This window comes from Erythrolamprus reginae, chromosome 1 (genome assembly GCF_031021105.1).
Source record: "Erythrolamprus reginae isolate rEryReg1 chromosome 1, rEryReg1.hap1, whole genome shotgun sequence".
NCBI classification, from domain to species: Eukaryota; Metazoa; Chordata; class Lepidosauria; order Squamata; family Dipsadidae; genus Erythrolamprus; species Erythrolamprus reginae.
In genome coordinates, this window is record NC_091950.1 from 56,755,494 (window position 1) to 56,778,605 (window position 23,112).

Consider the following 23,112-nt stretch of genomic DNA (forward strand, 5'->3'; position numbering starts at 1 on the left):
TAGCTCAGGGCACAGGGTCACCGGAGGAGGCTTCCAGGCCCATCAATTGACTAGAATTACGAGCCGTGTCTCTAGCTCTATAACAATCCCAATCTCACATCTCCAATCAGCATGTGTTGGTCCTCATGGACAATATAGCCACCAATAGCCATATTTGCAGACAGGGAGGCACAAGATCCAAGGATCTCATGAGGGAGGCCCTGAAGTTAGGCCTCTGGGCAGAGAAACATCTCCAGTCGCTTCTAGCCGATCACATCTCGGGGAGCCTAAACGTCCAAGCGGACTGGCTCTCGCGAGCGACCATAGACCCAGGCGAGTGGAACCTCCATCAGTCACTGTTCCACCTAATCTGCCTCAGGTTCGGCCACCCAGTGTTAGATCTGTTTGCGACCAAAGCCAATGCCCAGCTCCCTCGCTTCATCTCCAGGTTCCCGTCTCCGGGAGCAGAGGCAATAAATGCTCTCAGGAGTCCTTGGCCTCCGGGTCTTCGGTATGACCTCCCTCCAATTTCAATTCTGTCAGACGTGATCCACAAAATTCTTCTGGAAAAAGCCGGGTAATCCTGATAGCCCCTCACTGGCCTCGCAGGCCATGGTTCGCGGACCTCCAACAACTGTCCATCCAGGACCCCTGGCGACTCCCCGTTTCGGAGGAGATGTTGCGGCAAGGGGTCCCCTTCCATCCGGACCCGGAGTGGTTCCACCTCACCGCCGGGCTATTATCCGGAGGGACCTAGACCTGCGAGGGAATGACCCGGACACAGTGGAAGTCATCCTGTAGTCCAGAAGGGGGTCTACCAATCGGATCTACGACCATACTTGGTCCAAATTCCATCAATGGTGCTCACAGGAGGGCTTATCTCCCCTGTGTCCTTCCATACACAGGATAATCGCCTTCCTCATGAAAGGTTTTCCACCAAGGCCTCTTTACCAGCACCATCCGGCGTCACCTGGCAGTCATTTCTTCCGTCCTGGCGGGGCCTCCCAGGCAGCCCCTACGCTCCTTCCCGGAAATCCAAGAATTCCTAAGAGGAGTGGCCAACCTCAGGCCTTCCAAGATCCACAGATATCCTACCTGGGACTTGCCACGGGTTCTCCACTCCCTTACTCAGGCACCTTACGAACCCCTGAAGTCTGCGTCCCTCAGGTACCTATCCTTCAAGGTAGCATTCCTGGTGGCGATTACATCTGCCCGACGCATGTCTGAATTGGCAGCCCTTTCTACCAGACAGGACCTCTGTCAGTTCCACCAGGACAAGGTGGTTCTGCGACTGGACCCCACCTTTCTCCCAAAGGTCAGTTCCATGTTCCACAGATCTCAGGATATCGTCTTACCTTCCTTCTGTCTCCAACGAGAGCATCCCCTGGCAATTAGATGGCACATCCTGGTTTTCACTAGGGCGCTAAAGATCTATATCCAACGCACAGGACCCATAGGAAGGTCAGAAGCACTCTTCGGGGCTTACCACCCCAGATCCCGGGGATCTAGAGTGTCTTCCACAGTAATAGGCCGTTGGATCAGAGGGACCATCTCTAAGGCCTACGAGACAGCTTCCCTTTCCATTCCAAGGAATATTACAGCGCACTCCACCAGAAGTGCTGCCACATCTGCCACTTGAGCAACTCAGGCTCCGTTGGAAGAAGTCTGCAAAGCAGCCACTTGGGCCTCACCAAATTCCTTCATAAAGCACTACAAAATTGATTCGTACGCATCAGCGGACGCTGCCTTCGGCAGAAGAGTACTCCAATCCGTTATCTCTCACGATAGCCATGTGCTCCCACCCTAGGGACCTATCTATTGGGTATGTCCCATGTGACTGCTGGACCCACTCCTTCAGTACGGAGAATAGGCGTTGATATGCTTACCTGAACGCCTCTTCTCGTACGGTGAGTGGGTACAGCAGTCACTTCCCTCCCTTTGTGTGGTCTTCTTCACTCTCTATTCTAACTTCTTTTAACACGGGAGTTGAACTTTAAAGAGCTTCACTACTGAGCCTAGTCTACGGATTCGCGAATTCTGGGGAAGGGGCGGATCCAGCAGTCTTTTTTAATACTAGGCTCAGTTCCACCGGATTGGACAGAGCAAACCCATGTGACTGCTGTACCCACTCACCGTACGAGAAGAGGCGTTCAGGTAAGCATATCAACGCCTATTTTGCGATCCTGGGATTCCCCTGAGGCTCCCCTCCATGGGAAATCCCACCTCCTGACTTCCTTGTTTTTGCGATGCTGTAGGGAAATCCCAGGAGGGGAATCCCAGGATCGCAAAAACGGGCAAGAAACACAATTTCATTTCAAGAGTGAGGATGTTATAGCTTTCTCTTTTTATATTTCCCTCATTAAACTACTTTGAGTGCTTAAAAAGAATTAAAAATACTAGCATTTTACAGAACAAAATACAAGAAGATGCAACACATTCCACTCACAAAAAAACATTATTAGACACTTTTGTGCAACAAAGACTTCCCCAGGTTTATTGATTGAAAAAGAATGAAAATTTACACACATACAAGTAATGAAAAGTAGAATACAGTACTTTAATAAAATTCCTTTGTAGAATTAAAGTCCTAGAAATAAAAACTGTAGGCGTTTGACTGAAATGCAGTGCGCAACAATAGCATATTGTGTTACAAATCTTTGCCATTAAGGAGCTTAATTAGCTGTAATTTATTATTAATCTAAACTTCATTAGAATAAGTACTTTGGGCCCAAAAGTTAATTTGATGATGTTGTATGCCTACGACAGTGTGTTTTTATGCTTTGTTTTAAATCCTTTTTCAATAGGCAAGTGAGCAAGATATTTTGAAATACCTTGTGAAATGGGGTGAACATCAATTAATAAAAAGAATTGCAGATCGAGGTAGGTGTTTAGTAGATGTTATGTTTCACTGATAATAAGGAAATTCTCATTAAATCTTTAAATGCTGACTGAAACATGCTTTTTAGTATGAAACACAGTGCTTACTTATGAGGCCAATTTATTCATTCATTCATTTGTTTGTTTGTTTGTTCATTCTATCCACTTTTGTCTACATTACTACTAATATTTCCATGGTGAAAAGATTTGCTGTTGACATCACCACTGCCCAGCGGCCACTCTGTCTATAATAGCAGCAGAAATTAGCTAGGCTTTTTGGCACATTGATATATGTTGCAGTTATCCACTGCAACTGAAATTCCTTATATATATTCATCTGTATACGTTGTGTAAGTGTGGGTTTTGCACAAAAAGAGTTTAACTAGCTAATAAATGAGTATACAGGTGGTGTGCAATTTACCACTACAGTTGGGATTGCAATTTTGATCATACGTCACTGCCATCGTAAGTGGAGGCAACACCTGACTGGACTCAATTTTATAACTGCTTTTATGATCATCATTAAGCAGCAGAGGTGAGTTACTCCTTGGTTGGACTGGATTGCCTGAACTAGTAATGACCCACTACTGACGTCACTGTCGGTGCCGGTCCATGCGCGCTGCCAACTTTTTGTGAGGGGAATTTTTTGCGAATTTTTCCTTGTTTGGATGACTTCTCCTCTTCCACTGCTTGAAAAAGAGCCCTTCTGTCCACCCTCAGGTTAATACTGACCTTTATTTCTTTGCACGAAACACAGCTGATCAGCTCCTCAGCTGTGTTTTGGGCTGATTCCGCCTATTGAACATGTGTGGAAGCCAAATTACATGAGGGGATGTGCAGGTGCGAGCTGAGTTAGCACGTCCACGCAAAATGCCGCAATGCAAACCAGTGGGAAAGATAAGTGGAACCCACCCCTATTAAGCAGGTCACAGAAGTTGTTAAGCAAACCATGTGTTCGTTAAGTGAACTATATGTTCATAATTGTGAATCCATTTTATCTAATTGGTGGGTGGGTGGGTGGGTGGGTGGGTGGGTGGGTGGTTGGTTGGTTGGTTTGCCATAAAATGGCAAAAGAAGACAGGTTATAAAAAACCTTTTTCAATTATGTCATAATGTTAAATGACCAGTTTTAAATTGAGGACTACCTATACCATGCTTTTTCTTTAAATCAGAATATTGAAGGAACGTCAGTACATCTCTGATAGTCCAGTTTACCGAGCCACCACATTTCAATATAGTCCATATATTTGACTGGTGTACTATATATATAGGGATAATGATGTTATCTATTCCACATCTTCCAGTCTTGCACTGCTTCTTTGAGTTGTTCGGTGTTCTGGCTGGTGTCAGCTTTGAAAGTATGTTGCAGTGATGAGAAGGCAATGTTTAATGTTATGACATTAAAATCCTAAAGAAAATATAAATCAGCATGGCCCTCCCAAACTCTCTTTTCTGGTCAGCAGAGCCCCTTCCAACCATACAGAAGTCAGAAAAAACTGTATGATGAACATTAAGATAAGCTTAATAAAGTTTTTCAAATACAGTAATACCTCATCTTACGAACTTAATTGGTTCCAGGACGAGGTTCGTAAGGTGAAAAGTTCGTAAGATGAAACAATGTTTCCCATAGGAATCAATGGAAAAGCCAATAATGCGTGCAAGCCGATTAGGAAAATCCAAAACATTAAGGCTTTAAAAAAAAAAGCTGCCAGCACACGAAGCTGAGGCGAACGGAGTGGGGGGAGGGAAACCCATGGAGATCCAGAGGGGAGAATGGGGCAGGAAAGAGTGCAGAAAAACGGAGGAAACCCATGGAGATCCAGAGGGGAGAATGGGGCAGGAAAGAGTGCAGAAAAACGGAGGAAACCCATGGAGATCCAGAGGGGAGAATGGGGCAGGAAAGAGTGCAGAAAAACGCAGGAAACCCATGGAGATCCAGAGGGAAGAATGGGGCAGGAAAGAGTGCAGAAAAACGGAGGAAACCCATGGAGATCCAGAGGGGAGAATGGGGCAGGAAAGAGTGCAGAAAAACGGAGGAAACACATGGAGATCCAGAGGGGAGAATGGGGCAGGAAAGAGTGCAGAAAAACGGAGGAAACCCATGGAGATCCAGAGGGGAGAAGGGGGAGGAAAGAGTGCAGAAAAACGGAGGAAACCCATGGAGATCCAGAGGGGAGAAGGGGGCAGGAAAGAGTGGAGAAAAACAGAGGAAACCCATGGAGATCCAGAGGGGAGAATGGGGCAGGACAGAGTGGAGAAAAACGGAGGAAACCCATGGAGATCCAGAGGGGAGAATGGGGCAGGAAAGACTGGAGAAAAATGGAGGAAACCCATGGAGATCCAGAGGGGAGAATGGGGCAGGAAAGACTGGAGAAAAACGGAGGAAACCCATGGAGATCCAGAGGGGAGAATGGGGCAGGAAAGAGTGCAGAAAAACAGAGGAAACCCATGGAGATCCAGAGGGGAGAATGGGGCAGGACAGAGTGGAGAAAAACGGAGGAAACCCATGGAGATCCAGAGGGGAGAATGGGGCAGGACAGGGTGGGGAAAAAAGGGAGGAACTCAAGTCTGGAGGTGGGGCATCCCAGCGGCTGGCGGCAGGTTCGTAAGGTGAAAAAAGTTCGTAAGAAGAGGCAAAAAAATTCCGAACCCTGGGTTCGTATCTTGAATAGTTCGTATGACGAGGGGTTCATATCATGAGGTACCACTGTAAAAGGAAAACATCACTGTCCGAAAAACCAAAGAGCAAAAGACTAGAGAATTCTTGCCCCCCTGTTTATCTCAATGTTAGCTTCTAACATATCTGTTTTGGGGAACATAGCAATAGCACTTATATACCACTTCATAGTGCTTTCCAGCTTGTCTCTAAGCAATTTACAGAGTCAGCATATTGTCCCCAACAATCTGTGTCCTCATTTTATCTACCTTGAAGGATGGAAGGCTGAGTCAACCTTGAGCTGGTCAGAATCAAACTCCTGGAGTGAGCAGTGAGTTGGCCTGCAGTAATGCATTCTAACCACTGTGCCATCACAGCTTTTTAATACATGCTTATATTTAAGTAACAGCAATGTTACTTACTATATTTTTGGACTATTAAGACTATTAAGACATACCAAGATTTCAAAGAGATAAGTAAGAAAAAAGGTTTTTATCCTCCTTGGCCCCCGAAAGCACTCAGCATGCCATCCAAGCCCTCTATGTACCCCATTTTTTGATAAAACGCACCCATTTTTAAAATCAATTTTTGCAAAACATAGGACGTGCACAGGGTTTGGGAGGCTTGCAGAGTGGTTCTGGGAGCTGGGGGAGGCAAAAATGCCCCTGTTTTTTTGCAAAAAACAGCCAATTTGTTTTGCCAATTTGTTGCAAAACAACATTTTTGTCTTCCCTCATCCCCCCAGAAGCACTCTATAGGCCTCCCAAACCCTCTGCAGTGCACACCAGGATTTTTGCGAAAAACTGGCCCATTTTTTCAAAAATGGAACACAGGAGAGGGGCTTCAGGAGTCAAAAAAAAAAAAGACTGTATTTGGTGTATAAGACGCACCAACATTTCCACCCTCTTTTAGTGGGGAAAAAGGTATACAGTGATCCCCCGGTTATTGCGTTCCCGACCATTGCGAACAGGCTAATTTGCGATTTTTCAACCCGGAAGTCAAAACACCATCTGCGCATGCGTGCCCTTTTTTCTATGGGCACGCATGCGTAGATGGCGCCGGGCAGATCAGCTGCTGGGCGGCTTCCCTGGGTCTTCCCCCTCTTGCTGGCGGGAGGGCGAAGCCCCCCCCAGCACCCGGTCGCCCGCCGGTCGCCCGGCCACCCGCCCTTCGCCCGGGAAGTTCGCCAGGAGTCAGCGGAGAAGCGGTGCGCCTGTTTTAAAAGATCGGAGCTGGCCTGGGGGGGCTTTCCAGCAACCCCCGAGCCCCCAACCCGGGCTCAGGGGTTGCTGGAAAGCCCCCCCAGGCCGGCTCCGATCGTTTTAAAACAGGCGCGCTGCTTCTCCGCTGACTCCTAAAGCGGGGAAGTTCGCCAGGAGTCAGCGGAGAAGCGGCGCGCCTGTTTTAAAACGATCGGAGCCGGCCTGGGGGGGCTTTCCAGCAACCCCCAAGCCCCCAACCCGGGCTCGGGGGTTGCTGGAAAGCCCCCCCAGGCCGGCTCCGATCTTTTAAAACAGGCGCGCCGCTTCTCCGCTGACTCCTAAAGCGGGGAAGTTCGCCAGGAGTCAGCGAAGAAGCGGCGCGCCTGTTTTAAAACGATCGGAGCCGGCCTGGGGGGGCTTTCCAGCAACCCCCGAGCCCCCAACCCGGGCTCAGGGGTTGCTGGAAAGCCCCCCCAGGCCGGCTCCGATTTTTTAAAACAGGCGCGCCGCTTCTCCGCTGACTCCTAAAGCGGGGAAGTTCGCCAGGAGTCAGTGGAGAAGCGGCACGCCTGTTTTAAAACGATCGGAGCCGGCCTGGGGGATCGGAGCCGGCCTGGGGGGATCGGAGCCGGCCTGGGGGGGCTTTCCCTTTCAGGGCGGGCGAGCGGCGGGCGCGGCAGCAGCGAGGAGTTTGCGTGGGCGGCGGGGAAACCCCAATCTTCGGCTCCTCGCTGCTGCGGCGGAAGTAAAAACACCATCTGCACATGCGCAAATGGTGTTTTTACTTCCGCAGCGCTACTTCGCGAAAACCCGATCATTGCTAGGGGTCCTGGAACGGAACCCTCGCAATGATTGGGGGATCACTGTACTCCAAAAAATACGGCAATATGACAATAGGTCTCAGATCAGCTTACAGTAAAAATTAACCCAAATAAAAGAACTAAAGCTTTAAAACTTTAATAAATAAATACGTTTAGAAGTTCTTTTATTTGGGTTAATTTTACGATTAGCTGATCCGAGACATGATTTTTATATAAGCAATGTTCATAAGTAAGAAATAACAAAACCTTAGAATAAATGTCTTTAATCAATTTTTTTTTCAAAAAAATAGAACACATGAGTAAAACTACTTATTTAATTTGTCAGAACCCAACTTACTGAGTGGCACAGCTCATAGTGTGAACAAGCGTGGTGTAAAGAGGCGAGATCTTGATATTGAGGAATTAAAAGAAATCCTTTCCCCTCTCTTACCGTTCGTGCGCACTGAGCACATCCTGCCTATCAACAGTGAAGTACTGACAGATTCGGTAAGTATATTTTTAAAAATTCCTTTGAATCCTCCTTCACCTTTTTATGCTGCTGCCCATGAGAAAAGTGCAGGAAAAAATGGGCCAGGAAGGGTCCAATCAGGTTCAGGGGCTTTTTTCTTTAGTGATATCCAACAGATCACCAAATCACCACGAAAAAACAGATCTTTCACTCCTGATTTTGTGTTCAGTTCTGGAGACCTCACCTACAAAAAGATATTGACAAAATTGAAGGGGTCCAAAGACTGGCTACAAGAATGGTGGAAGGTCTTAAGCAAAAAACGTATCAGGAAAGACTTAATGAACTCAATCTGTATAGTCTGGAGGACAGAAGGAAAAGGGGGGACGTGATCGAAACATTTAAATATGTTAAAGGGTTAAATAAGGTCGAGGGAAGTGTTTTTAATAGGAATGTGAACACAAGAACAAGGGGACACAATCTGAAGTTAGTTGGGGGAAAGATCAAAGGCAACATGAGAAAATATTATTTTACTGAAACAGTAGTAGATCCTTGGAACAAACTTCCAGCAGACGTGGTTGGTAAATCCACAGTAACTGAATTTAAACATGCCTGGGATAAACATATATCCATTGTAAGATAAAATACAGGAAATAGTATAAGGGCAGACTAGATGGACCATGAGGTCTTTTTCTGCCGTCAGTTTTCTGTGTTTCTATGTCATTATATAAAAATATATTGTAGTTTTGGAAGGTTTGAGGATACTTGCTCTGATTCTTCAGTCAGTTTTTTTTAACATTTGGTATGGGTACTTTTTAGTTATTATTTACTGGTGACTCTCCTCAGGTTGTGCATGGTTTACTCTTTTATAGTTTAAAATATGTTACCTTTCTGATGTGATGTTTTCTTTTAAAGATGAAGAGGGGTCTCATTAGTACACCTCCTTCAGACATGCTGCCAACAGCAGAAGGTGGAAAGTCAAATGTGTGGCTGCGACAAAAAAATGCCGGAATTTATGTGAGGCCAAGGCTGTTCTCACCATATGTGGAGGAGGCTAAGGTAAAATGATGTATTAATGCTGCCATCCATCTCATAAATAGCTTGCAGTTAGCCTGCCATGTAACCGTGTCATCTGTCCAAGGATGTTCTATATTCAGAATGATATTTAAAAAGTTTGACGAGTTTGAAGTGCAAAAGTGCTTAAGATGACTTTGAAACTTGTAACAGACCTCTGCAGGCAGACATCAATATTTCTGAATGCCAAGTCTTCATTTTTCCAGATTCTCACCCTGGATTCACTCTGAATTCTTTGCAGTATATAGGACTCTCTGATAAGTTAGAGCAGGGGTGTCAAACTCTATTTCATTGAGGGCTGCATCAGGGTTGTGTTTGACCTTGGAGGGCCTGGGGGTGTGTATGGCCTGGGTAGTGGTGACATGGGGCTTGTGTTGGGGGCACCTGTAGTGGCCAACTGCTAAGGCAGGATTCCCCAAGACACCCTTCACTCTCACTATAATCTTCCTTCCTTCCTTCCTTCCTTCCCTCCCTCCCTCCCTCCTTCCTTCCTTCCTTGCTTCCTTCCCTTCCTTCCCTCCTTCCCTCCCTCTTCTTTTTCCTTCCCCTCTTTCCTTATTTTCCTTGCTCTCTTCTCATCTTGCCTTCTTTTTCTCTGCCTTTCCTCTTTCCTCTTCTCCTTTTCTGTCCCTTCTTGCATGCTCAAATGCAAAGGGGGAAACATTTCTCCTCTTATTTTGTCCTCAGTTTGTTTTGATAGCCCGCTGTCAGCGAAAATGGAGGCCGACAATGCAGGCCTTGAATTTGACACCCCTGAATTAGAGGGTAGACAAGCTTCCATCTCCTTTGACAAGCTTCCATCTCCTTTGGTGTCTCCAAAAGAACTGGATTTCACATCCTTTCTTCCATGCAGTTGCTCTACCTGCTGAGCACATTTGAAAGATTGATTTAATCTCTTCTCATCTCTTTAAGTTTTCTCTGAGCATGCACCTTCCTATTCACCCCATACACACATACACATTTGCAGAGACTTTCCAGCTTGTCAGACAGAGGAAAGCATCCTCTTCCTAAACAGAACTAAGCCATGACTGACAGCCACCTTCTGTGACTGGAGGAAGGGACTATCATTTACAAGAGAAAGGAGGACAGAAGAAAGCAGGAAAACAACTGCATGCTCTACCCCTCTCTGTGAATGTCTTCCTCTATGGACCGGTTTCAAGAAAAAAGCCTTCCCACCCTCTTCCCGCCTACCATAGGTGCAAGGAGGAAGGAAAAAAAATCCAGATCTTTCATGCAATTCAGTTTTCCCAGAATGTCATACAATATGAGATTTGATCCTGTTTCCTGTTTGTGTGGTACTTCTACAAGACATGCAAATTTTGTATGAAATTTATTTTTACATACTTGTTCTTTGTATAGCGAAATCCTTTGCTATTTTTAGTTATCAGCAATATTTCAGGTAAATGTGCAAGTGGCCTTGTGTTTGTAAGATTAATGAATTAAGACCCACATTAGCAAAGTAGCTTCTTTGAATACTAGTGAGCCCATGTAAAATGATTTACATGGGTGGGGGGGGGAGAATTAGTGAGTCATAAGAGTAGAAGCTGCCCATATTTAATATTAAAAATGTAAAAAATTATATGTAAAGGAAAGAAAACTATTTCCTGAAAAAGTAAGATTGTATTCTTATCTACCGTTATATGATCATTACAAAAAAAGACGGCTGTATCTAATACAGATATCCTTGACTTACAATAGTTCATTTAATGACCATTCAAAGTTACAACAGCATTAAAAAAAGTGACTTATGACCATTTTTCAAACTTCTGTCTGTTGCAACATTCCCATGATCACATGATTAAAATTCAGGCGCTTGGCAACTCATTTATGACGGTTGCAGTGTCCCGGGGTCATGTGATCCCCTTTTGTGACCTTCTGACAAGTAGTCAATAAGGAAGCCAGATTCACTTAACAACCTGCTTACTACCTTATGAACTGCAGTGATTCACTTAACAGCTGTGGCAAGAAAGTTCATAAAATGGGCCAAAATTCACTTAGCCACAGAAATTCTTGGCTCAGTTGTGGTTGTTAGTTGAGACTACCTGTATTTACTCCCTTTTTATTTCGGTGCATTAGAGCAAAACATTTCTTTTACTTTTGTTGTTTCAGTCACTTCTGGATGAGATGATGGTGGAGCAGACGGACCTGGTCCGTTTACGGATGGTTAGAATGTCTAATGTACCAGATACTCTCTACATGGTAAACAATGCTGTTCCACAGTGCTGTCATATGATAAGTCACCAGCAAATGACCAGTAATCAGTCCAGTCCTCCTTCAGTTGTAGCCAATGAAATTCCAGGTATGTTTATAAGCCTGAGCAAGGGGATTAGAAGACCTCCAAGGTCCCTTCCAAATCTTTTATTCTGTTATTCCTGTTGGCCAAATTAATGGAAAGAGTATGCTCGGAATGAAGATATTTATTGGAAAATATTAGTGGGAAAATATTGTAAAAGGAGTTAGACCTTCTTAGTTGTGTCGGCATCTAGATTGCATAGCATTAGATAGGATTCCCACATGTTGTTCTGTCGGTTTCTCTGGTAGACTTCTCCCAAAAATTCACAGGTACAAATTTCAGACACACACGTTTGAAAATTCAAAACAATGTTCTTTATAATGAAAAGTCACTTAAACTAAGCCCTCTTTTGATATAGCAAAGAGCACTTGTCTCCAAACAAACTGGTAATTTGTACAAGTCCCTTATCAGTTCTGTGATACTTAGCTTGCAGCTGTGAGGCAATTCACAGTCCTTCTTCTTTCACAAAGTGAAACACACTTTGCTCTGGTTTAGTTTCAAAGCGGGGAAAAATCAACACACAAAAAGTCAAAGTCAGTAAAGCAGTCACGAAACACAAGGATCAGATAATCCTCCACAATGGCCAAACCCACAGGCTGCTATTTATAGCAGCCTCACTAATTACCACAGCCCCACCCAACCACAGGTGGCCTCATTTTCTTTGATAATAATCTCTCAGTTGTTGTTGCCTATGCATCGCTCTCCGCATGCATGGCTGTATCATTAACTCTTGTTCTGAATCCAAGGAGGAGCTAGATAATTGATCTCCTTCTGAGCTGTCTGCCACACTCTCCTCCTCCCTGTCACTCATGTCTTCTTGGTCAGAGGAGCCTTCATCAGCAGATTCCACCGTGGGGGCAAAACAGGCCTGCAGCATGTGGATGTCTCCCCCACATCCACAGTCCTTGGGGAAGGAGCTGGGCCAGAGCTAACCACAACACATGTGCTGCACAGTGCCTCCCAAGCCATAGAGCAAATTTGGAAATACTTGGCAGGATGGGAAGAGTTAATGGTCCATTTTGCATAAAGAACATCTAGGAAAGACAACAGAGTAAAAGAGTTGGAAGAGATCTTGGAGGTCTTCCGGTCCAACCCCCCTGAATTGTTACCCAATCTCTTTTTAAAAACTTCCAGTGTTTGATCATTTACACCTTCTGGAGGAAAGTCATTCTACTGATTAATCATTGTAACTGTCAGGAAATTTCTCCTTAGTCCTAGATTTCTTCTCTCCTTGATTAGTTTCCACCCATTGTTTCTTGTCCAGCCTTCAGGCGCTCACGTTGTATTCAAGAGGGAAAACTGTTCTAAATGGTAAAGTTTTCAGAGGGTTCAATATAAGATGGAAATGAAGGCAATCCATCCGTTCTGTCCTCTGTCCAACTTCGTAGTTTGAGTCCCTATTGCATTGATCTTGCTGACACATATCTTTTTGATCAATTGCTTTTGGATATGTTCTTTCTTAAGTGTAAATATCTATCTCGCTAAACTTGGGCTGTGTTGAAGCTCATTACAAGGATGCAGGACTAATTTTAATTCTGTTTGTTCGTTTGTTTTCTCAGTTCCTCGTCTCTCTGTTGTTAAAGAAATGGTCAGACGGCTGCAGGAGCTCCGCCATACTGAGCAAGTTCAGCGAGCTTATGCTCTAAACTGTGGAGAAGGAGCCACAGTCAGTTATGAGATTCAGATCCGTGTATTAAGGGAGTTTGGACTTTCTGATTCTGCTGCTGAGTTGCTGCAGGTATGAAGCGATGAAGGCAGAGTGCATGCAGGCTGGTCTGCTTCATTTTTTTAAGTGTCTTAGAACCCGTGTGCATTCAAAGTCAGAAGTCACTAACATGTCTTTGGAGAGGGGCAGCATACAAATCTAATAAATTATTATTATTATTATTATTATTATTATTATTATCATTATTATCATTATTATTATCGTTGTTATTGTTTTTTATTTTTATTATTATTAGTATTATTATTAGTATTATGTGCAAGTGTTGAAGAAGTGAGTACATTAATTGACAAAGGAAACTTAAAGGGAACGTTGCAGTTACTTATTGTAATGTAAAAAAAAGAATAGGTCAAATTAATTTGTTTCTAACTGATGAACCAGAAAGTATTCCCGTCGCTCCTTTATGCCGCTCTATTCTAAATGTGAGTTATCTTCCATGCATAAGGATGAGAGTGCTTAATAAGAATTACAGCCATCTAAAGCTTTTGATTCAAATACGCTGATAAAAAGATGTTAAGAACCCTAGACTAAAGCCTATGCAGAGCACCACCCTATGGTGATCTACAAGATGAGAATTTATATTGTTTTATGCTTAAGATGGAACAGGGAGAGCTACTGCATTTTGCCCACATAGGCTATGTCATTAGATACGTATATAGATCGCATTGTGCTGGCATGTTGTTTGTTTTGCCCAAGCAAAGTCATTGTAATGCAGACCTACCATGTTTCCATATTGTTGACATGGAGGAAAAAGCACAACCGACCATTTTTCTGTATTAGAAGATGTGTTGCATTTCTTGTCCCAACAGGACTTTCTGCTTTTTCTTTGAAGACGTTTCACTTTTCATCCAAGAAGCTTCTTCAGGGGGGGAAAAAAACCCACCTTTGGGACAACCAATTCAAGATGTTATCATCTATAAAGCTCTACATGGCTTAGGGCCTGACTATTTATGGGACCGTCTCCTGCCACATACCTCCCCAAGGCCTATTAGATCGCACAAAATTGGCCTCGTCTGGGTCCCGTCGACTAAACAATGTAGTTGGTGGGACCGCGAGGGGGGGGGGCTTTTCCGTTGCCGCCCTGGCTCTATGGAACCAACTCACACACACACACACATGTTCACACTGCTCCCACTCTACTGGCTTTTTAAAAAGCTGTTAAGACCTGGCTTTGTCGATAGGCCTGGGGGCCGTGAACTCTAACATCAGACATGCCCGAATTATGTTTGCCTCGTATGTATGTTTGTTAGATTGGTTTTTGGGGTTTTATAATGTGTTTGTTTGAGTTACAATGGGGTTATATTACTGTTGATGTTCAGCTTCTTTTTTTATTATTGTACTATTGTATTTTTTATTGCTGTAAGCCACCCTGAGTCCTACAGGATTGGGCGGCATAGAAGTCGAATAAATTAAATTAAATTAAACCATGACCTGAATGACTGAGAATCTCCATAGACATGTTGCATTTCTTGCTCTGTCTTTCTGCTGCAGAATCCGCACAAGTTCTTCCCCGACGAGCACTTTGGAGACGAAAGCCCACTCCTGACCCTGAGACAGTCAGGCCGATGTCGTGTGAACAGCACACCCACTGCAGAAACAGTGTTTACAGACCTAGACTCTTTTGTGGCCTTCCACCCACCGCTCCCTCCTCCTCCCCCTCCTTACCATCCACCAGCGACTCCAGTTCACAGTCAGTTCAAAGTCGGATGGAAGCAAAGAGCCCAGAGCCAGCACCCCTCCCGTTCTTTTTCTTACCCTTGTAACCATTCGCTCTTCCATGCCAGAACAGCCCCCAAAGCTGCCCTACCCAATTATTTCTCCAGCGTGAAAGGCACACCTCCAGATTGCACTAACACTGCAGGACTGGGAAGACAGACAGTTGCAGCTGCAGCAGCTGTGGTGGCTGCTGAAAAGCAAGTGGTAAGAGTGCCTTATTTATTTTATGCGCACCATTTTTTTTTAAATTTAAGGAGTTTTATTAAGTTGTATATATTTTTTTATCTGTTTGTAAGTTGCCCAGTCATAAAGGGAGACAGGGAATGTTTTGGCTCCCATCCCCTAGGGAGATACACCTGGTGGGACCCAGAACAAGGCCTTCCCTGTGGTGGCCCCCTCTCTCTGGAACATCATCCTTCTAGGGATTAGAATGGCCACCATTCTAGCATCTTTCCTGAAGGTGCTGAAGACCTGGTCCTGCCATTGGGCCTGGGGAACCCAGAGCAGCATGTGAGGTGCTGTTGCTGGGGTGGGGTGATTTTATTATATTAATTTATTATATGACTCTTGTTTTATTAATTTTATTGTTTTTATATGAGATTTAGTATTCTGTAAGCCGCCTTGACTTGCCATGTGCGAATAGGTGGCAATATAGATGCAATCAATCAATAAGAATGGCTATATAAAGTGGATATATAAATATATCAGTATTAATTTACTATTGCAAGGTGCTGTGAATAAGACTTGGCATTTTAAGTTTACTATTATAGCTGTTGGAAGTGGAGAAGGCTTCATTTTGGGAACGTTGATTGTCATCAAGCATTGTGGCACTGAATTGTTCTACAAGAGATCATACAAGCTGTTGTATTTATTTATTAGATTTGTATGCCGCCCCTATGGTCTAAGTTGATAACAAAACTCTAGCAAGCCCTCCAGATAGATTGATTTATGTGACAAAGCAGATGGCTTTAATCAATTGATTCAAGTTCTTGCCAATGAAGATGCCAAGATTGCTACGTAGCATTAATGTATAGGGGGGGAAATCAAATATTTGCATGGTATGATGGTGGAGCAGACGGATAGTTTTTTGTAACATAACCTTGACGGAGGCATCTTTTGCGTGACGAACGTTGCAATGGGTTCTACTGGATGAGGGGACCCTAGACCAATCTGTTTCCCACCCAACAATGATTTAGCTTGGGTATATCCCATGCGTAGGAATGAACGTTGGCTTACCTGAACGTTCAATTTATGTGCTGCGGGAGACCCCAATCCCACCCTTGTTCTGGTATGGTCCGGGGTCCCCAGGAGTGGTTGATGTATCAGATGGACTGCATATTCTCCAGATCCAGGTCTTTGTTGAAAAACTGGAGCTTGGCTGTAGGAAGAGGTGTGGCCAAAGAAATTGCAACTCAGTCTCTGGCCAATCAGACAAAATGATAACCCATGCTTGGACTCGCCCGCACACACATAAAACGAACATTCAGGTGAACCAACGTTCATTTCCTTTACTGAACAAATATAATATAACGTATAAAACAAGTCAAGTTGAATGTCAGATTCCTAGCTGCGTAATGTTGTACTTTTGTAGGGCAAGGCTGTCCTGGGACAGCTAGATGACAAGCACAAGGTGTAATTGGTTGTCTTTTTTTCAGGGTATTCAACCTGTTCTCAATGAGCTGATGCCGGATATTGCAATGGGCGTGTCAACTATATCTCTGAAGGACAGGAGACTGCCAGAGCTTACAGTGGACACAGAACCTGTTCTGGAAGTTACACCAGGACCACCTCAGCATATTTCATGCATTCAGACAAGGCACATACATAGTTCACGGAAGAAACATTCAGCTGAGCAAAAACTTGATCCTAGAGAGAATCAGCAGGAATATCCAGATTTCTATGATTTCTCAAATGCTGCATGCAGGCCTTCTACCCCTTCCCTTACCAGGCACACCTCTTCACCTTCACAAGGTATCTATTTTGGCCCAGACTTATATAGCCACAATAAAGCATTGCCCAGCAGCTTAAAAACCACTCAGTTACCTAATCACATCTCTCCTAAAAAACTAGAAGATTCTAGGAGAGACTATGCACTTTCTCAAGAAGGGCATTCACACAGACAAAAGAATGAAACGATACACCTCAATGTCTTAGAACAACCTCCCCAGAGGTTGGACTTGGCTTTGGCTGCCCAGGAGAACCCTGGGAATATATCAATTCATGCAAGGGGACGAACAAAAATGGAAACAGATTTAACGTACGGCCTAACCTCCAGTCGACCTTCCCTGCCTTCCTACAGGGAAGAAATCCATGATGAACCATCTAGCAGGAGATTGGTAGTCACTGAGCCTCTGGAGAGTGAAGTCCAGAGAAACGTAGATTTGGAAAGAGAAGAGGTTGTAAGTAGAGGAAGAAAGTCTCCCGACTTCCTATACAAAAAATCTGCCCTTTGAAAACCCTCCACCACCACTTCTTCTCTGTGCCTAAGACTTGTGAAAGATCAGTCTTTGAAATCCCTGGCCTGAAATTTTCTCAGGCCAGTTTTTTCCAATGCCAGCCGCTTTATCATTTTTTAATTATTATTTTTGTATATACATGGCTTCATTAAGAAATGGCATGCTCCCAGCTTATTTGGAATGCTGCTTCAGGGTTTATGTTTTCAACAGATTTTGCTAAAATTCTCAAAAATATATTTTAACTGGCACCTTTTAAAAAAAGGAAAACATAAAAAAAGGTAGCCTTTTGCACCTGTACATTAATTTTATTAATTTTTATATTGATATGTTAAACTTCTACTGTCATATTTTATAGGACTGTATGTTCATACTATTTTGAGTGTCTTTTTTTTTTTTAAGAAATCATTTCCCGGTATTAAGTATGCATTAGGATGCATACTTGCATACTTAAGATGTATTTTCTTACAAGATGGTGAAAATATCTGTCTTTATTTTTTAATGACAATAGGAATTCCAAAGAACAGCACACTTACAAAACTGCTCTGGTTAGGTTTGCAACCTTTCTGCTTTACCACTAATACAAGAATCCAGTCTAATGTGTGTATGCTGTTTACCAAGTCTCAGGCTGCTGATGTAGCAAGTGCTCAGTAATGTCTGTGGCCAGGATTTTCTCTGAAAGTGAGGAGTACAAGTCTGTATGATTTCTGAAAATATTATTTTCCTTTTGAAGAAAGTTTCTAAGCCCTTTGGTTACAGTGTGATGAGTGCTTCAAATGTGTGACAGTTCTGTAGACGTTCTTTTGTGATTCTTCCTTTTAGAAAGACACATTGATGGTAAGCACAAGAAGGCAAGAAAAGAATTGTTTAGTGCTTGACATGGGTGTTAATGCTACATTTTGGTAGTACAGCCCTCCTCTGTGGAGAAGTCAAGAGGAAGGCTTACTGCCTTTCTTCTGCCTCTGAAGAAATCAAGGGCTGCAGCTTTAGTAATGTTATATATACTTTTGTTTTGTGAACAGGAAGCGTTTTGTGAAGATGGCTACAACTTAATGAGCTATAAACAGTTTAGCACTTAAATTTCTTTATTCCTCTCTTAAATAGTTTGGAGTTCCTTGAAGTTGGTTAAACCATATTGGAAGGGAGGTTCTTTGGGGTTTTATGAACATAAAAGTAGAGACGCTGGACGGATAGATTATTGCCACTAAGAATGACCATTTCAGCAGTCAGTTGTTTCAGGTACTTGCCACGTATTTCTCTTGCATGGACTGGAAAAATTTCGGTACCACTGTGTGGTAATACTTAGCAAAGGCTTGACTTGATACGGTGGTTAACTCTGAAATACAGCTCTTCCATCACTTGAACCTTAGCAACATTGAACCTTTTAAAAACATTGTAACCTAAGCTTAAATCTATTTTTAAATACTGTACTGTAGTTGAGACTGTTGAAATGTACATTTTGTTTTAAGTGTTTTTTTATTTTTTTCTGAGCTCTTTTTTAAAGTCTCCACTAATCTTTTAGTTCCTGGTCCTGACCCTTAAAAGGGGCCGGACACTGTTAAAAAGGAATGAGAATGAATACCTTGTCCAAATAGTTTACACTACATTAATTTCAAGCATTGTGTTACATCTTTGTGAACTGAAAAAAAATATTCTATGAAAAGTTCATTTGGTAATAAGACAGCACTCTAAGGATAAGATAATCACTTATTGTCACTTGTCAAGCATCTTGTTAACGATCTAGAATTTAAATATGTTTTCTGTCAAACTTGTTTCAAGGATGCTTTGCTTCAATTTGGGCACTGATAAAAATAGTATTCCATTATTTTATCATCTTCAGGAGAAGCACTCTCTCTCTCCCCCCCCCCCCCAAATCTGTTAAGATTTCTGAAAAATTTTCCTTTTTCGAACATGAAACTTAGTCTTTCTAAGTATATTGGCTTTGTCTTGTAGAGATCATTAATAGGGCTCTTCTGATAGTTTCCTAGATTTGTGTACACTCCCAAAACAAACTAGAGAAAAGTCTATTTTAGATGTCAATATTCTATTTCAAGTATGTTTTTTCCAACTCTACCCAAAGCCAATTTACTAGTGAAATGTGATAGCATGTATGGATGAAAAACACAAGGAACAAATTTTCAGTCTCAATATTGAATTGATTCAGATACTTTTTTTAAATTGTGGAATAGCTTATGCAAAGCATAAAAGCATACACTCCATAAGCGAAGTAAGCTATCATTTGACAGCAAAGTTTTAGATGAAGGTAATTCTGTAGCAGACGTAAGGCTGTTGTGCCTCTTTAACAACCTAAGCCTAAATATTTCCCTTTGAGCAGAAGACCTAGAGTTTTAGAGAGGCTGCAGAATTCTGGCTTATTGCCTTTTCCTCTGGGCCATATATAAATGGAACATTAATACCCACCAATCTTTGGGGTTTGTTAATTATTAGTATATTTTAATTACATCGCAGTGAAATTATCTGAGGACCTTTAGGTAACTCTTCTATTGTCTGTCAATAAATAATTTTATCCTACTTGGATTTGAGATGGGTGGCAAATAAATTTAATGAAAAATTTAAGAAGTTCCAAGTATTCTGTAATCATGTGACAGAGATAGTTACTGAACTAACAAAATAGCTTCATATTATTGCTAAGCTTGTTATAACAGTATCAAATTTGATTTGACTGCATCCTACAAAGGAAAAAGGAGTTTTAAACTGTAGTTGTACCATATTTTGAGAATTTTTAAATCTTTCATAGGCACAAGGAATTGATGCTGCTTCACTAATGTGGTCAGCTGCATTTTTCAGAAGACAAAGGGCTGCTACTATAGAGGGAAGTGCCACACAAGGCATTTTGACATTTGCCCAATGTGTTTACAAATATATATACAGTATATTTGCAATATTAACAAAGCTACTTCTTGTAGTCCTTTAAATTTGAAGCAAAATTGCCCAGCTAGCCATTTAGTATATCTTGTATTTGAAGTTGTCATCAGTCGTTTTCTGCCTGTTAAGGAATGGAAAAGGGCTAATATTTTTCCCTCAATACTTTTGTTTTTACATTGAAATATTATAAACCATTTCCATCTGTTATGTGTTATTTTGAAAAGGTCCGAAGATACCACTGTTAGTCTAGTTACTTCCAATGACTGTGTTTGTTTATATGATGGATGAATATTTGTGGAATGTTGGGGAAAGCTGAAGGATTAAAAACCAATGTTTCTATACTTGTATGTATTTCTGAAAGATGTTAAGTGTCCATGATAAAATTCTTGTGCTGTTACTGGTATAAAAAGTGCCTTCAATGCTAAAGGCTCAGAAATTTTCTTAAACCAACTTCACATCCTATGCAAGTGTTTTTTCTACAACCTGCATAACCAGTACTTTGTAAAATTTGTTTACGCTTCAATTGTAAATATTATTTTTAAGAAAAATAGAATTTTTATTTAGGTACCGCCTAGAATTGAATTCTAGTCTTGTGTGATGCATTGTAAAAGAATACATTTCTCTTTTGAGTACCATTATAATTGTAAAAAGGTTTTCACTGGTTCTATTTTTCTACTGTTGCTGAGAAGCATGTTAACACTGACTTTATCCTACATATAGTTGGTATTTCAAATAAATGGCTTGTCTAGAAAAATACAAGCGTAACATACTTTTCATTACAAATGTTCTGCTTTTTGAAATTTTTGAGTTTTTAATTTGAATGGGCCAAACACACTGCGATAATTCATTACCTGCATGCTTTAAAAGTACCAATACAACTCTGAATTACAAAATGAACATTAAAGGTAGAAGCAAGGAAAAGAAAAAGGAGACCATGACGACGATCCCAGCATGTGTTCTCAAATAATTGGGAAGGTTATAGAGGTAGGTGTACCACAGAATATAGGTAAGGAGACAATCTATTTTTTTTAGTATATTCATAAAACTCTCACCTCAAATTTTAGGATTTTTTTATTTTATGCCCACTTTTGCACTAGTCATTTAATTTTCAGGTTAATTGAGTTCTTAAGAAATCTTACTCAGTGTTCCATATTTTTTGTTGGTTTTCTATATTTAGATTTGTTTTCTACACTGAGACTATTTATTTCACCTTTAAATAAGATATTAAAAGGAGTTTTCTCTATCCCATCTGTGATGACTATATTACTTGCTGCATGACAGGAAGCTAACTTACCATGTTCCAGCTATTAATGGCTTACTCTGTCTTTCAGTGACTTTCTGATATTCAAATTAAATGAATTGCCTTAAGACCTCATGGCCTATCAAAGCTAATGAAATATGTTCTGTATCCTGTTCAAGTATTTATTATGGAGTTCACTTGATATCTGGCCAGTCATTAAGTCAAGCCACTTATAGACCTCCGGTAATATAAATATGAATGCATAAAATGTTTCAAGTAATCCATATACAAACTGAAGCACGCTTTGGCCCATACATGAAATAAAACGGATGGTTTTGTTCTGGGACAAAGTGGTACAGAGAAGGGAAAAAGAGCTAAGGTTCTTGGCAGCAGTAATTGAAGGAAGGGAAAGCACTGAGAAGATTTGGAGAGGTAAGTTGGATGGGTGGGATATGCCATGCTGGAACTGCTGGAAAAAGTGATGCACACCAGTCTTGCCCTAATTGCCTTGAAGAATCACTCTGTATATTTGGATTTTGTTTTAGCACAAATTCATGCATTGCTCAAGTCTTTTGTCTCTGGTCAACTGCAGCTGATCCTAATGGCTTAGCCATTCTGGAATGTGATGGTTTGTTCCTAGTTTGGAACAAAGGATTTTCCTTCAAATGAATGATCCTATTATTATGTCACCACTGATTATGCTTCACCTCAGCAAAGGATGACATAACAAATTAGCATATCCAGAATTTAAACAGTCTGCAGGAAACACTGCAAAGTATGTCATGGTAGGAACTCCAGTCTACATTGCTTGCCTTTGAGATGAGACTAGAGTACAAAACATTTCCCACATTACTGCAGTCTACTCATAGTTTATCATCAAAGCAGTAATGTGAGGAGTGTCCAAATACAAAGGTAGGAAAGAAGAACCAGTGTGGAACAGCATTAGTAAATTGATAGTGATAAAACTTTTGAGACAACTGTTAAGAGAAGAGACATACCTGACAGAACTTCATTCCTACCTTTGTGCATGAAAAATGTTGTATGAGCTGGTGGAGATTATCTGTTCTTTAGAAACATGATTACCTATTTATATTGTCAAATGTTTACAATAAAACTATAATTGATCAATTTAATTGAATTATATTACTTTGCTTAGATCTATAAATCTATAAATATTTGATTTATGATGACTTTCAGATTCCTTACTGGGTAGAATAGAAAAGATAAATCATTTGGCACCTTAACATCCTAAAACAGGCATAATTCAAGTTTATTGGAGTAATTTATGTTTCGTATTGCTCTCCAACAGGGATAGATTTTCATTTCCTTCTGTCCGGAATTTGTCAGGAATAAAAACACATAGCAAACTGCAGCAATGTCAACAAACATTGCTGAAATTGAAACAGTGCCTGCTAATGTTTCTTCAATGTATACTTACCATACTACATCACTCATTCTTTTAAAAAATCTCTGTAATTATGTAAGACAATTGCTTATTATTCTAATGTACATTTGGTTATTTTTCATATCATTCTAACAGCAATATAAAGCCACACTTATTCAAGAGAACCACATCTTATGGCTATAGCATTAATTAATTTAAAATATAATGAGAAAAATCATAGCTCATGAACAGTTTTCTGTGACAATGTGAATCAGGCAGAAACATCCTACATGAGCAAATGCATAATGTGCTTTCAGTTTTAAACATTTAGAACTAGCCTTTGTTATTACAACACTGACCAAC

General features: G+C 41.7%; 1 protein-coding gene across 1 annotated transcript in view; it reads left to right on the forward strand.

Moving 5' to 3' along the window:
* The window catches only part of BTBD7 (BTB domain containing 7), a 79,758-nt gene extending 58,879 nt beyond the window's left edge, over window positions 1-20,879 (forward strand). Inside the window, exons 5-11 of the mRNA XM_070752966.1 lie at window positions 2,784-2,859; window positions 7,861-8,021; window positions 8,896-9,039; window positions 11,164-11,353; window positions 12,907-13,085; window positions 14,562-14,990; window positions 16,442-20,879. Coding sequence (XP_070609067.1) covers window positions 2,784-2,859; window positions 7,861-8,021; window positions 8,896-9,039; window positions 11,164-11,353; window positions 12,907-13,085; window positions 14,562-14,990; window positions 16,442-17,239 — 1,977 coding nt within the window. The 3' untranslated portion in view covers window positions 17,240-20,879. The remainder of the gene's footprint in view (window positions 1-2,783; window positions 2,860-7,860; window positions 8,022-8,895; window positions 9,040-11,163; window positions 11,354-12,906; window positions 13,086-14,561; window positions 14,991-16,441) is intronic.
* Window positions 20,880-23,112: the final 2,233 nt, after the last annotated feature.